The 14545-nt window shown below is 51.4% G+C and overlaps 1 protein-coding gene across 1 annotated transcript in view; it reads right to left on the reverse strand.

The window, feature by feature from the left end:
• Positions 1-14545, reverse strand: part of ATP6V1C2 (ATPase, H+ transporting, lysosomal 42kDa, V1 subunit C2) — a 55233-nt gene that overhangs the window by 8891 nt on the left and 31797 nt on the right. The window contains exons 4-5 of the mRNA XM_011960975.1: positions 5746-5840; positions 1349-1440 (exon numbers count right to left, since the gene is read on the reverse strand). Coding sequence (XP_011816365.1) covers positions 1349-1440; positions 5746-5840 — 187 coding nt within the window. The remainder of the gene's footprint in view (positions 1-1348; positions 1441-5745; positions 5841-14545) is intronic.

Consider the following 14545-nt stretch of genomic DNA (forward strand, 5'->3'; position numbering starts at 1 on the left):
GCCTGCCTCAGCCTCCCAAAATGCTGGGACTATAGGCATGAGCCACTGCGCCTGGCCTAAAAATCATCTATGGTTTTTAATTTTCTTTCCACTAATGTACCATTTGCTTTTTTCACAAGAAGACAGCTGGCCCAGTGACCCTCAGAAGTGGACTGCAGAAGTGGGGGTACCTCCCAGGTAACATTCTCTTTGCTTACAGTAGTGGGCCAGTCAGGGGGAGGGCAGTTGGTTCGGGGCTCCCTGCGTCACTTCCCTTCTCTGGAGGTAGGGGCCAAGTGTAGGTATCATATTGAAAACTCTACAACTGACCAGGGTTCTCAGAGAACAACCAACAGCATCAGATCCAGAGCTTGGGGGGACTGGGCTGCTTCTCCATGCCAACCCCACCCCACCCTGTTCAGGAGCAGCCTCCCCAGCAGGAGCTCACCTGGCTTCTCTCTCTCTCCTTTTTATTTTTTTTTTATTTTTTGAGACAGAGTCTCTTTGCCCAGGCTGGAGTGCAGTGGTGATCTCAGCTCACTGCAACCTCTGTCTCCCAGGTTCAAGTGATCCTCGTGCCTCAGCCTCCCAAGTAGCTGGAATTACAGGTGCACACCACCATGCACAGCTAGTTTTTGTATTTTTAGTAGAGATGGGGTTTCACCATGTTGGCCAGGTCAAACTCTTAGCCTCACGTGATCCACCCACCTCAGCCTCCTAAAGTGTTGGGATTACAAGTGTGAGCCACCATGCCTGGCTACGTGGCTTCTCTTACACACCTCCAACAATGGGACACTCACTACCTCACAAGACAGTCCCTGTCACTGCATTGCTGAGTTTACACTTTTCTCTGGCATCTCTACCATCCTGGTGACTGTTCTGTCAGTGGAGCCTGCTCCCTCTCCCACACAGTGATTCTTCAGGTGGATGGAGAAGGCACTTGAGTCCCTGAGGCTGCTCTGCTCTTGGCCACAGAGCCCACTACCCTGCTGCGCTTTGCAACGGGCCGTGCTCTGATATCCTGGCCTCCTGTCAGCCCCGGGGGCCCTCTGTGCAGCCTCCACAGGGGAGGACTGGGTGCAGCACCCAGGTGCCCTGGAGAAGCCGGGAGATGGAAGCATGCGGTGAGGAGCAGCACGGCCGCATCCTCTTCCCTGGGCATATGCATGGGGTGTGATCACCCTCGCCTGGCCCTTTCCTCCTCTCCCAGCACGCGGCTCTTGGAGAGTTGAGAGTGCCTCCACCTGTCTGTCTGTCTCACTGTCATGCACGGGCACAGACTCCCAGGTGGCCCAGTGGCAGGACAGACAAACGCTACACCCCTGCCAGGACTCGCCCTCGCCAGATGTGGAGGCTGGTGAATACACACATGAATTTCTTTTCCAGGTTCTCCAGGTTTGTCTTCAGAGTGTTGTAGGCGGCCGTTCGGGACTTCAGGTCCATCTCGATCTGCGCCAGTTGCTGTTTGGGAAAGCACAAGCTCCTGGTGACCTTGGGCACTGAAAGAGTTGGCTGAACTTTTTGAAATGGCCACAAGAGCTCATGGTGCGTTCAAGAAAAAGAACTGTCCTGGCCATTTGCCAGGATGGCTTCCGTTTACCAGCATTTGGCCCTTCCAAGGAGCCCCTGTGTGGCACCCAGGTGCCAAGCCATGATGGCTTTTCTAGGATGACTCAATGAGCCCAACCTTTCCTGATTTCAAGCCCATCCTGAACAGTCGGGACATCCCACACCCACACCTACCCTCTCGGGCTCTGCTGGAGGGCAGCTCAGGCTGACCCCCAATCGTTGCTTCCAGGAGGACCCGACATTGCCTGGCCCTCACAAATGCCCACATCTCCTGGCTCGGCTGTGCCAATATCCCTCGCATGTGTTGGCAGGGGCAAGGAGGTGCAGTGCACAGAAACAAGACAGGCCCAGGCTCAAGCCACACCCTCCTGCTTTCTGGCCGACTGGCTCAGGTTCCCCATTTGTTCCAGAGCGTGGATAATGCCAGTGCTGAGAGCCGACTGTGCCAGGCTCCTTCCCATTCCCTCCTCGCAGCCCCAGGCAGTAACACCCCACCAGCTTAGGCAGCTGGCCACGGCAGGAGCATTTACACCACGGCCATCAATAAATGCTACAGGCCAGCACACGGCTGCTGACGGGAGAACCTCAAGAGTCAATAGATGAAGAAAATGGGTGCTCCAAAGAATGCCAACAGCTTTAGTCTAAATATATACATTTTTATACATGGATGAATCCATTGTAAACTTTTAAACATTGGTTACCTTTTGGGAGAATAAAGGGAATGGGGGTGATGCTCACAGCTCGAATGATTTTATTATTTTAAAGATAAAATCATAAAATAATTTTAAAGATAAAATAATTAAATATAATTAAAATGATAAAAACGATTAAATTAAATGATTATATTCAAATGGTAGGCTGGGCAAGGTAGCTCATGCCTATAATCCCAGCAATTTGGGAGGCCAAGGCGAGAGGATCACCTGAGGTCAGGAGTTTGAGACCAGCCTGGCCAACATGGTAAAACCCTGTCTCTACTAAAAATACAAAAATTGGCTGGACATGGTGGTGGACACCTGTAACCCCAGCTACTCAGGAGGCTCAGGCAGGAGAATTGCTTGAACCCGGCAGGCGGAAGTTGCAGTGAGCTGAGATCGCGCCACTACACTCCAGCTTGGGTGACAGAGTAAGACTTTGTCTCAAAAAATAATAAAATGGGCCAGGCACGGTGGCTCATGCCTGAAATCCTAGCACTTTGGGAGGCCGAGGTGGGCAGATTGCCTGAGCTCAGGAGTTTGAGACCAGCCTGGGCAACATGGTGAAACCCTGTCTCTACTCAAAATACAAAAAAGTTAGCTGGGCATGGTGATGTGTGCCTATAATCCTAGCTACTCAGGAGGCTGAGGCAGGAGAATTGCTTGAACCCGGGAGGTGGAGGGTGCAGTGAGCCAAGATCTCACCACTGTACTCCAGCCTGGGCAACACAGTGAGACTCTGCCTCAAAAAAAATAATAATAATAAAATGATAAAAATGATAATTAAATAAAAAGATTTAAAGTGATGATTTTAGAGATAAAAACTAAATGTTTTTCTCTTTACATTTTGCCATGTTTTTTTTATAAAATTCATCTTTTTATAATAATTTTTTAAAACTTTCAAGTTTGAAACGATTATAGATTCACAGGATGCTGCAAAAATAGTACACAGAGATCCTAAGTACTCTCCATGCAGTTTTCCACAGTGATTTCCCACACCTCACTATACAACTATACTATTCTGCACTATACAACTGCATACTATACTGCAACTATATTGTACGACTATACAACTATATTAAACTCTTCTGCACTATAGAAGTATACTGTGCTACTATATAGTATACAGCATTATGCAACTATATAACTATATGATTACTATTCTGCACTATACAGCTCTATTACTATACCGTACTGTCCTATACAACCATACTATACTATACTATTCTGCACCATACCATCATAGTGCAGTATCACAACCAGGAAACTGACATGGGTACAATCCACAGATCTTGCTTTTTAAAATAAGATTTGTATATTTTTTGGAAAAAAAAGGCAAAAAAAAATACTGCTTGTCTTTATTTTTCTGATTTCATCACAAGTCAATGAAAACTTGCTGAGAGGTATTTGGGAGCAAGTAAAACAATGGTGGGAACTAGGGTTTTGGAACCAGTAAGGCCCACATTTAAATGCCAGTTCTGACTTTTACTGGCTGTGTGACCTGATATAAGCTCCTTGACCTCTCTGAGCAAAGTGACCCAGAATTATTGTGAGATAATAGAGGAGTCTCCTTTGACTAAATGTCTCTAGTTGACAGATTGAGACCTCTTTGGCAGAACGAGGCTGAGGCGGGGGGTGTCACACTGTGTTCCCGGTGTAGGAAGGACTGAGGGAGCCAACACCCCGGAGCCTCTGCCCCTGCTCCCGCCAGGAGCTGCTTCCCTGCGGTGGGGCCAGTCCAGGGCTTCCTTGGGAAGTGGTACCACGCACACAGTCAACCCGCAGGCTCTGGTCCCCAAGACCTGCATCCCCATCCCGGCATAATACTCCAACTGTGGCAGGCCCTGGATCGCGCACTCAACACCTCAGCTTCCTCTTCTGCACTCAGAGGAAAGCGATGTCCACCCCATGGCATGAGGTGGATAGTAAGAGAGCCCAGCACAGTCTCAGGCACATCTGAAATGCCACCAAACCAGTGCCCTCCTTCCTTCCTGCCAAAGGCGCTCTTAGGGTGCTCTGGACTGGAGAAGCCAGGTCTCCCTACAGCCCCTCTGCCCCCTCCATGTGCTCCAGGGGCCCTCCACACTGAGTCTGGCATCCCTGGGACTCAGAGAATCCCAAACTGGCACATGGTGAGGCAGGGAAGGGCCAGCCCCACCAGCCACCGTGTGCTTCCAGTTCCTTGGTGGACATGCACAGCACCCTCTGAAGGGAACACCTGGCACAGGTGCTCTGGGCAGCCCCTCCTTGAAGGGCCTTCCAGAATCAGCTCTGGGTAGCCCCTCCTTGAAGAGCCTTCCAGAATCACTGCCTGGGCCCCTTTGATGTTAGCAGCCCCCGAGGTGCCTCACCCAGATTCCCGAGCTTTCTGGCCCCACCCTACTTTCCAGGAGACCTGCAGGAGTTGCCAGAGGACAGGTCAGAGGCCCAGCTCCACCCTGACCCTTGGCCACAGTCACAGTAGAGAACCGGGAACCTTTGTTCCTGGCCAGGCTGAGACTCTCCCACAGCCATGCGGGCCAGCAGGAGATGGGACACATTAGGGGCTCAGTGTTTTGTGGCAGAAGGGAGGGCCAGGCCATCAGAAACCATCAGCCTCAGTCTCACAGTCCTTGTCACTCTTGCCCTCAGTGATGATACAGAGAAGTCACCCGGCTCCAGGTGCCCACAGCATCCCCTGGGACTCGAGTCACAGGGTGTTCATTTTTTAAGTGGAGTGGAGGCCACTGCTGAACAGGACGGAGGACTGTTGGGACACTTACTGCCTCTCCATTGTCACAAGTGGAGAGCGAAGAGTGAAGAGCTGGTGCAGTGTCTCAAAAGGTAAGGGCTCCCAAGCCAAACTCTCCACTTAAAGCAAATAGCTTTGCAGGTGAACGATCCCCTGGGGGCTAGAGGTGTCAGGTTCCTAGGAGGAGAGGACGGGGGAGCTGCCTTCACCATTAGTAGCTTTTTTTTTGGTGGGGGACTGGAATCTCATTCTGTTGCCCAAGCTGGAGAGCAGTGTAACCTCCGCCTCCTGGATTCAAGCGATTCTCCTGCCTCAGCCTCCCGACTAGCTGGGACTACAGGTGCGTGCCACCACGCCCAGCTAATTTTTGTATTTTTTAGTAGAGACAGGGTTTCACCATATTGGACAGACTGGTCTCGAACTCCTGACCTTGTGATCCACCCACCTTGGCCTCCCAAAGTGCTGGGATTACCGGCGTGAGCCACCGTGCCTGGCCACCGTCAGTAACTTTTGAAAAAAGAAGTGGAGCAGCAAGTGAACGGGTGCTGGGCCCTCGAGGGGAGGCCAGGGGACTGACTCTTTCTCTGTCCAGGGCTGCCCTAAAACCCCAAACCTGCCCGGTGCATAGAAGGAGGTCACACCTCAGAAACCCAGAGGCCCAGTCAGGGCAGGCGGAGGCTGTTGACAGGGGGGGCCCTACCCAGGCTCAGACCCCAGGCTCTTGCCCGCCTGACCCACCAGTCAGCTGTCCCCCAGAGCAGTCCCTTTTCTCACCTTGGCTATCGTGTCCACCACGCTCACGAGCGGCTGCTTGGCAGGGTATTTGGCCATGTCCCATTCAAAGTGGGTCACAAAGGATGTTAAGTCAACTGGAAGAATACAAACACATTTCAACACATGAGCCTGCGCTCTGCGTCCACGATCGAGACTTTGGAATCCCAAGTCAAGCATCACCGTGGACATGAAGGCAGCCATCACGGGCAACGCCGATGGGCAGGCACAGGGCTCGGGAAAGCAAACGTTCCCTGTGGGAGCAGGGAGCTGTGAGCCCGTGGGAGCTGTCAGCCCAAGCACTAGACAGTTTCAACCCTCACTGTCCATTTCAAAGAAGGTATTTTCCACATTAGCAAAATACTGGACTTTGTGACTGTGGTTTATATTAAAAGGCAGGGAGGTGCATTTTTCCGTATATGCTATTTAGAGAAAAGTCTCTGGTGAACAGACCACACCAGTGTTTTCACGCATTTCCTTTTTTTCTTTTCTTTCCACCAAACCCACTGCCTTCAGAATGTCTCTGGCTCATTCTAACCAGGTGTGGGGTGGAGAGAGCCCCGGAATTGAAGTCAGAAAGAAGCAACACTAAATAAACCTTAGCTGACTCAACCCTTAGGCTAGGAGAGAATCCATTTCCGTACCTGAGACACAGCGGTGTGGCACCTTGCCTGCTCTCTTCAGATTAGTTCGCCACACGCTTAAAGAGAGCTACCTGGGCCAGCCGCCCCAGGACCTGACCTCTTTCAATACGCCGGTCTATGGAAGAGCGGGAAATTCCCCAGAAGCTGCAGTGCCACAGTGGCCCCTGGAATTCCTGCACCCCTGGCAGAGGGCCCTTCCTATGGCGGATGTCCCAGACCGGGCTCCCTGTGCACCTGCACTTCCTGGTCTATCCTGGTGCATGAAAGGGGACTGTCACGCTCACTCCACACCCATCACCCTGCTGGGGACACACACTAGACACCACACCCTGCCCAAGGTCCACAGGGAGACCCCTAGGCAGACACACCATAGAGAGCTGGGGGCCCGGCGATAACCTCCTGGAGTGCTAAGGGGGGACAAAGAGCTGGCGCCGGCTCCTGCTAGGGAGGATGGAGACCCTCCACTGGGTCACAGGCATGGTATTCACGCGGAGGCTAAGGGGAAGAGGAGGCGGCCATGTGGCCGGTGATGGAGGGCGTTGGGTGTCAGGCAAGGAGGGCTGGCAGTGCTATGTGCTCAGGGCCCTGTGAGTCAGAGAAGAGGGAGTGTGGACAGACGCTGAACAGGAAGGGGTAGGATCGGTCACCAAGGGTCATGTCTGCACTTCACCGAGTGCCAAAAACAACACTAGATCCCACCCACTCAGCCCCTGGCACAGGAATTGGACTGAGATTCCTCCAACCCCGACAGTGGCGGCCAGTGGGGTCACCAAATAAGACTCCAGCCGACCAAGGGGAGCAGGCTGGGGATGCTCACACACTCTGGCGGAGTCCTCTGAGGCTGGCGTGGAGGAGGCTCCAGGGGAGACGCCAGCAGGAACGTGGGAGGGAGAGGGTGGTGCCCAGAGGAGTGGGAGGGGCCCTGGGAGGGGAGAGGAGGACAGGGGAGGACCCACTGGACAGGGTGCAAGGCAATGACGCAGGCCTGGTGCCACCAGCTTTCCTGTTGGGTGGCTGGGTGGAGGGAGAGAAGTACACTAAGCTGGGCAGCCATGGAGGTGGGAGGGATGGGGACGGAGGAAAGGAGGCACGTTCTGCCTGGGACAAGCTTGAGTTTGACATGTGGGTGGATAGGTCCCCAAGAAGCAGATGGGAATGAAGTGGGACACAGAGGAGGAAACCGGGCTGGGGAAGAAATGCCAGTGTGTGAGATATAGGAAGGGCCTGAAGATAACAGGACGATGATGGTGACAATGACCTTTAAAGCAGCTGGCACTTACTGCTGCTGACCTTGGGCCAAGACACATGAATTATTCCATTTAATTTATTCTTCAACACTATTCAAACCCTATGATGATCTCAATTTGCAGATGAGGAAACTGGCACAGAGCAAGCTATGGAAACTCCAAGATAAAGGGAGACAATGCATGAAGCACCTAATGCCCTGCTTGGCCCATGGCAGGGCTACGGCTCCCTTCCCTGCCACATCCACTAAGTGGACACAGCCATGCAGCAGGTGGAACCTGCCCAGGAACCACACTCAGACAGCTTCTAGACCCACCGGGACTCGAAGGAGGTCTTTGGGAGAATTTGTTTTACAGACTTAGGACGCTGGTGTTGGAATTAACATGGCAAGTCCTGGCCTGTTGACAAGAGTACCTCTCAGGCACTAAGGGTGGGACCCTGATCCAATGGAATTCGAGGCCATTTAAGAAGGGACAGCAGAGTGTTGGATCCGTGCTCTCTCTCTCCTCATGCAGGCACCAAGGAAAGGCCATGGGATGAGATAGCAAGAAGGTGGCCATCTACAAGCCAGGCAGAGAGCCCTCAGAAGAAACCAGGTTGTCTGATCTTAGTCTGTGGTTTAAGCTGCCAAGTCAGTGGTATTTTGTGACAGCAGTCCAGGCTGACTCAGACATTGGTATTAGTTTGGGTATTAATACAGGTTTTGATATTGCCACACACAGTGGGAATGACCTTGTAGCAAGGGTGCAGGCTGGGGAGGAAGTGAGAGCAGGAAGCGGTCAGAGGGTAACCAGGAGGATTGGGAGGACTCCTCCTGCGGCAGGAACAGAAGCGAAACTCACCTCCAGGACCCCACTGCACAAGCACAGGCAAGTTCATCTCCCACCATGGGCCCAGAGCCATCCCACAAGCCAGGAACCAGTCTCAAGGCACCAAGCGGCAGCCCAGGATGGGAGATGGCAAGGCGGTGTGTGCCATCCCATCCATCTCTTCCCTCCACCTCCTACCTCATCCCCTCTGAAACCCCAGGCAAGTCCCCACAACTCCCCACTCTCCTCTCATGGCTTCCTCTGTCCTTCAAAATGTAGGACAGGGAAAGACCAGCTCCTTCCAGGGGTGGCCCAACTGTCCCTGCTCCTGCTGGCCTGAACTCCACTCCTTGTGCTGTCTCAGGTTCCTCAAGGACAGTGACTGTGACTCACTGGTCTCTGTGTTCCCAGAGCCTGTCACAGTGCCCTACACAGAATAAGTGCTCCAGAAACATGCTCAAAATGCTGACAGACTCCTCCTGGCAACCATGACTGTGGTCTCAGCTTGTACCGTCTACGTGGCTTGAAAGAGATACATTTCAGATCAAGCTTGTGTCTCTGGCCATTTGCACCAAGTCCAAGGCCTTCATGGCATTCAAACCAAAGGGCTGAGGTCTCCCTTTCCATCTGAAGCGTCCCTGCCCTATAACTCCTCCAAGACTGAACCTGCTTCTTGAAGCTTGGTCTTTGCTTCCATCACGGCGCATGTGGCACTAAGAGTCTGTCCCCAGCAAGGCTGTGGCTTCCAGAAGGTGAAGGCTGTGCATCGCCTCCGCATGCCCAGCATGTGCTTGGTACTGACAGATGCTCAGGGAAGTCTGAGATGATATCTCCCTGCAGGGGCCTCCAGAAGCTTCTGGGTGTGTGACTGTGACTTCCTCCTCATCTTTCACATGTCTTGAACACCAGCTCCAGCCGTGTACACTGAGCCTTGCCCCGGGTCAGGCATCCAAGCCCTTCCCTGTCCATGCACCTTGCCTTTGGAAAGAACGTTGTCTGAGGATGGCCCTTTGCCATCCCTCTGGTCTTCTATGTTTGTTTTTGAAATGGATCTCGTTGTGTTGCCCAGGCTGGAATGCAGTGGCACCATCTCGGCTCACTGCAACCTCTGCCTCCAGGGTTCAAGCAATTCCCCTGCCTTGGCCTCCCAAGTAGCTGGGATTACAGGCACATGCCATCACACCTGGCCAATTTTTGTATTTTTTGTAGAGGCAGGGTTTCACCACGTTGGCCAGGCTGGTCTCAAACTCCTGACCTCAGGTGAACTACCCGCCTCAGCCTCCCAAAGTGCTGGATTACAGGCATGAGCCGCCGTGACCAGCCAGATCTTGCTTTTTAAAATAAGATTTATGTATTTTTTTCAAAAAGAAAAAAAAATACTGCGTGTCTTTATTTTTCTGATTTCACCACAAGCCAATGAAAAATTGCTGAGAGGTATTTGCGAGCCAGTAAAACAATGGTGGGAACTAGGGCTTTCGAACCAGTAAGGCCCACATTTAAATGCCAGTTCTGACTTTTACTGGTTGTGTGACCTGATATAAGCTCCTTGACCTCTCTGAGCAAAGTGACCCAGAATTATTGTGAGATAATAGAGGAGTCTCCTTTGATTAAATGTCTCTAGTTGACAGAGCTAGACTTCTCGTTGTCAGAATGAGGCTGAGACACCCATTTAGTGCTGGGATTACAGGTGTGAGCCACCGTGCCCAGCCCCTCTGGCCTTCTCTACTCACAGTACCACAGCTTGCCCTCGGCAGCTTGGAACATACAGGCCTTGCCTCCCCTGCCTGGGCTGTAGTCACTAAAGCCTGGGCCTCAGAAGGGGTAACGCGGACCTGGGCTGAGGGCCCATGAGGTCAGACCATGACGCAGGCAGGCTCACCCCTCATCAAAACACGCTCTGCACAGGCTGGCAACTCTTGAGCCTTGATGGTCTTGTCCGAGAACCAAACCAAGGCCTGCCCGGCAGGCAGCAGCATGAGGGATGGTGACCAACCAGGCTGTGGCCCATTGCCCAGCAAGCCAGACAAGCCTCGAGGGTTTCTGTCTTCTGTGGACATTCTGGGGCTCAGGCTGGGCAAGGTGTGTTTGCCAGCCCTGGCTGCAGTCAAAGCTGTCTGTGTCCTTCCCTGCTCCCAGCTCAACTAGAGGCAAGGAACAAGCAGAAACAACAGGTCCCGGTGAAGCCAAGCGCCTGTGAAACCATTCAGTCCATTTACAGGTGAGAAAAGGGAAACTCAGAAGTGACTTTTGGACCAGGTCTGACCGGCTGCGAGCAGTGGTGCCCTAACTGCTCGCAGTTAGGAGGAGATAGGATTAAAATGCAACAATGCGCGCCTCTGGTTCATCCTGTCAATCACTAGTTCATGGGTGCCCTGCAGAAGAGAAACATTTCCTCATTCAGGTAACACTGGGAAAGCCCAAGTCAAACTAAGTTTAAAAAGGCCCCTCGGTTCGCACGATGGCTCACGCCTCTAATCCCAGCACTTTGGGAGGCTGAGGCAGGTGAATCACAAGGTCAAGAAATCAAGACCATCTTGGCCAACATGGTGAAACCCCGTCTCTACTAAAAATACAAAAATTAGCCGGGCGTGGTGGTGCACGCCTGTCATCCCAGCTACTCAGGAGGCTGAGGCAGGAGAATCGCTTGAACCCAGGAGGCAGAGGTTGCAGTGAGAGATTGCACCTCTGCACTCCAGCTTGGCGACAGAGCGAGACTCTGTCTCAAAAAGAAAAAGAAAAAAAAGGTCTCTCTGGCCTGGTTTATGGCACATGCTGTATTTTTTGTTTGTTTGCTTGTTGGTTTGTTTGTTTTTAAGAGACAAGGTCTTGCTATGTTGTCCAGGCTGGAGTGTGGTAGCTATTCACAGGCACAATCACAGTGTACCACAGCTTTGAACTCCTGGCCCAGGCAATCCTCCCACCTCAGCCTCTCTACAGCCTCCAGGCTTCAGAATGTGCTTTACTAATTCCAGTCTTGGGAAGTTGAGACCCAACTCACAGGAGGCGCAGAGGTCATAAAGCCCATTCAACAAACGAAGCTGAATTTTCTCCTCCTGAGAAGAGAGGCCACTGCTGGCACCATCAGGATTGGGGATGGATACTGCATAATAATAAACATCTAACTTAAGGTTACATGAATTTTGCAAAAAACATAAGCATTTTGATCGCTATTTTAATATAAGCTAAAGTTCCTCCGTTGTTGATGTAGAAAAGTAGCTCTGTACCTGAAGTCAGCCTTGCAGTCCTGGACCCGAGGAGTGACCTTCTGGGAAATCAGACCCGTTTGGTTAACTTGACAAGGTGATTTTTTTCTTAGCATCAGCAAAAAATCTCAGTGTGACAAACAGACTGCATTTGGGAAGGCATTTGATAACTGCCAATCTCTAAAGATTTTTATTCAACCTAAAATGATTTGCTATTTTTAATTCCACCAGTTTGAGCGGGTTGGAGAAAATCCAAAGCAAATGACTCCCTCTAACATTCACACAAGGAAAGACCTGTTTGGGCACCGGGACTGCCCAGAGGCTCCTTGTATGTCTGAACCCCATCAAGGCCAGCCAAAGTGAAGCCTGGAGTTTCAGCTTCCAGTGTCCATAAAACAGACAGGCTCAAAGAGCAGGCAGCTGGGACACTGGGTCAGCATCAAAGCAAGCAGCAGACCACGTGCAGAAAGACACAGTTCACCTTGAACTCCACAAGGTCAAAACGTTCCCAGCTTCCAGCGGCATGCAGTGCTGCTCAGTAGAGGCAGGGGTGATACGACAAACAGGGGAGGGGACGAGACGGTGGTTATCTGTGTCATATGGATATTGTGGCCAAGTTACAAGGTTGTTACTTGAGAAATCGTGGTAACTTGATCACTGCACCCCTACAACCAGACCGAGATTCCACCTTCCCGGGACATGCGGGCATCACGCTGAGCACAGACACAGCAAACAATGCATAACCTACTCTTTAAACATTTCATTTTTTCTTTCAAGCCTGCAATATAATAAGGTGGAGTTATTAAGCCACATAGACACACAAAGCCAAGATCACAGGTGGGGTAGGAACGTTTCAATTTGTCAACTTAAACAGCCAAATAAAGTCTCCTCTGGCCAGGCGCGGTGGCTCACGCCTGTAATCCTTTGGGATTTGGGAGGCCGAGGCTGGCGGATCACCTGAGGTCAAGAGTTCAAGACCAGCCTGGCCAACATGGAGAAACCCGGTCTGTACTAAAAATACAAAAATTAGCCATGCGTGGTGGCTGGCACCTGTAGTCCTAGCTACTCGGGAGGCTGAGGCAGGAGAATCGCTTGAACCCAGGAGGCAGAGGTTGCAGTGAGCCGAGACTGTACCACTGCACTCCAGCCTGGGTGACAGCGTGCGACTCTGTCTCAAAAAAAGTCTCCTCATGTTTTCAGAAGGGAAAAGTATGACTATATGTTATATTTATAACAAAGGATATACATTTTATTATAAACATATAGTGTATACAGTCATGCATTGCTTCATGACAGGGATACATTCTGAGAAATGTGTCATTAGGAGATTTTTGTCATTGTGTGAACATCACAGAGGGCACTTACAAAAACCTAGGTGGCGTTGCCTGCTACACACCTAGGCTATCTGGCAGAACCTGCTGCTCCTGGGCTACACACCTGTAGAGCATGTGACTGTACTGAATACTGTGGGCAACTGTAACATATGGCATTTGCATATCTAAATATTTCTAAACATGGAAAAGGTACAGTAAACATACAGTATTATCTATTGCTGTTATTTTTTGTCTGTTTTGAGACAGAGTCTCACTCTATTACCCAGGCTGGAATGCAACGGTGCGATCTTGGCTCACAGCAATCTCTGCCTCCCTGTTTCAAGCAGTTATCCTCTCCCAGCCTCCCAAGTAGCTGGGATTACAGGTGTGCACCACTACGCCCAGCTAATTTTTTCTGTATTTTTAGTAGAGATGGGGTTTTCACCATGTTGGCTGGGCTGGTTTTGAACTCCTGACCTCAGGTGATCCACCCGCCTCGGTCTCCTGAAATGCTGGGATTATAGGCGTTAGCCACCACACTGGCCCAGTATCATCTCTACTCTCATTTTCAATATATATGCATAGAATCACGTAAGTCTAATCATCTCTACAGATATTTAAATATTCAATTCTAAAGTTTCCAAAGTCTCAAAGGTTTTGCCTTGCACACTTTAAATGCACTGAAATAGCATGCACACAGTTAATGAACCAAAACATCATTGGAATCTAAAGGTTCCTCCTATCAGCACCGGGGAGGCAGACATTCCCAACGTGACTACACTGCAGGGAGCCTTCAGGGTGCAGCCTCTGTTCTTATTTATCGGATGGCAATTGAAGACTGGCTGGAGGCCTTCCTCAGCACAGGAAGGCTTTTTTCATACCTGATTTGGGCAAAGGGATATATCGGTGAGGGTGAGGTGAGGGGGCAGAATTGCCCAGGTGGGGAGAGTGGTGGCTCTGGAGAGGGTGGAGGGGCAAACAGTAGGAGCTGGGCTGAGCCCCCCGACCCTGTGTTCATTTGCAACACTCTGAGGAGCTCACCAGCTGGTGAAAGTAGAGGCGGAACTGCAGAGCTGTGAACTTAGGAAGGGGCGTAACTTCCAAACCTAGCAGTGCTGATGAGCTAAAAGCAGTGCACCAGCCAGGAACCGTGGCTCACACCTGGAATCCCAGCACTTCGGGAGGCCAAGGCAGGAGGATCGCTTGAGCTTAGGAGTTTAAGACTGGCGTGGGCAGCATTGCGAGACCCCATCTCTACAAAAAATAAAAAATATTAGCCAGGCGTGGCTGGGCACGGTGTCTCACTCCTGTCATCCCAGCACTTTGGGAGACTGGAGCAGGCGGATCACCTGAGGTCGGGAGTTCGAGACCAGCCTGATCAACGTGGAGAAAACCTGTCTCTACTAAAAATATAAAACTAGCCAGACATGGTGGCGTATGCCTGTAATCCCAGCTACTCGGGAGGCTGAGGCGGGAGAATCGCTTGAACGTGGGAGAATCGCTTGAACCCGGGAGGCGGAGGTTGCTATGAGCCAAGATCGTGCCATTGCGCTCCAGCCTGGGCAACAAGAGCGAAACTCCATCTCAAA

This window comes from Colobus angolensis, unplaced genomic scaffold, assembly GCF_000951035.1.
Source record: "Colobus angolensis palliatus isolate OR3802 unplaced genomic scaffold, Cang.pa_1.0 Scaffold53, whole genome shotgun sequence".
In the NCBI taxonomy this organism is placed as follows: Eukaryota; Metazoa; Chordata; class Mammalia; order Primates; family Cercopithecidae; genus Colobus; species Colobus angolensis.